At 34.5% G+C, this 1,059-nt stretch overlaps 1 protein-coding gene across 1 annotated transcript in view; it reads left to right on the forward strand.

Moving 5' to 3' along the window:
• Nucleotides 1-251: 251 nt before the first annotated feature.
• The window catches only part of LOC106880571 (mitochondrial potassium channel ATP-binding subunit), a gene marked incomplete at its 5' end in the record, with an annotated part of 5,561 nt that continues 4,753 nt past the window's right edge, over nt 252-1,059 (forward strand). Inside the window, one exon of the mRNA XM_014930573.2 lies at nt 252-324. Within this exon, the coding sequence (XP_014786059.2) occupies nt 252-324 (73 nt within the window). The remainder of the gene's footprint in view (nt 325-1,059) is intronic.

Genomic DNA, 1,059 nt, shown 5'->3' on the forward strand with positions numbered 1-1,059 from the left:
TTTAATTTTATATTTGATGTATTTGTGTGCTTTCATATGCTGATCCATGACATGAAATTCATTTTCGCCAGGCAAGATTTGTCGTAAGAAGCTTGCTTCCTAACTCCACGATCCTGGATTCACTCCCACTGCATGGCACCATTGTGTTTATACAACTATTCAATTTTCTGTCAGGAAACTTGGGTTTAGGGTAAACTTCAACATGGTCCCAGAGCCGAGAGGGTTAAAACCGCTTCTGTCTCTTTCCACAGACTGTGCTAAAGAACATGACCTTGCAGATACCGAACGGCAAAGTTGTGGCCCTCGTTGGCCACTCCGGAAGTGGTAAGTCCTAACTATTCTTCCTTATATTTCCACCTCTTTCTTACAAGCTTCAAATTTCTTGAAACAGCTGTCGGTACATATTTTCATACAAAAATGTGTGTAATTTGAGGGCGATGTAGCTATGGTTTCAAGCATATACCACGACCAGTAAGATGTTAAGGTTGATAAAATCATTAATTTTTAAAAAGGGAGATTTTTAATACCATAAATGTTGAAGGTGGTCGTAGATACGCTAGAAACAGTAGCCAAATCACCCTCAAATTATACCTTTGTGTTAATATATTTACATACAATTCTATATTTTAGAGACGAGAATTTATGTATATTATTTACATTTGATGGATAATTTGTCCTCATTTATTAAATATAGAACTGAATAATAATAATAAGAAGAAGAAGAACATTGAAATAGACATTAGGAATGAGAACTCAGGTTTGAAATTTCCCCCCAAGACACCTGATGAAGGCTGGAGGGTATATCAGCCGAAACGTTGTGTTAACAACAAACAAGATGACGATAAATATCCGTCCATAATTCCTCATCTCTTAAATATAGAACTGAATAATAATAATAATAATAATAATAATAATAATAATAATAATAATAATAATAATAATAATAATAATAGACACGACAGAGCTGGGACCTATATACACTGGAAGCTATGCCAACACTATGGAATAACAACAGAAAAATGATGGTATAAACACACGCCAGAAAAGGTCACAGAAAAC

The sequence above is a fragment of the Octopus bimaculoides genome, unplaced genomic scaffold (assembly GCF_001194135.2).
Source record: "Octopus bimaculoides isolate UCB-OBI-ISO-001 unplaced genomic scaffold, ASM119413v2 Scaffold_127294, whole genome shotgun sequence".
In the NCBI taxonomy this organism is placed as follows: Eukaryota; Metazoa; Mollusca; class Cephalopoda; order Octopoda; family Octopodidae; genus Octopus; species Octopus bimaculoides.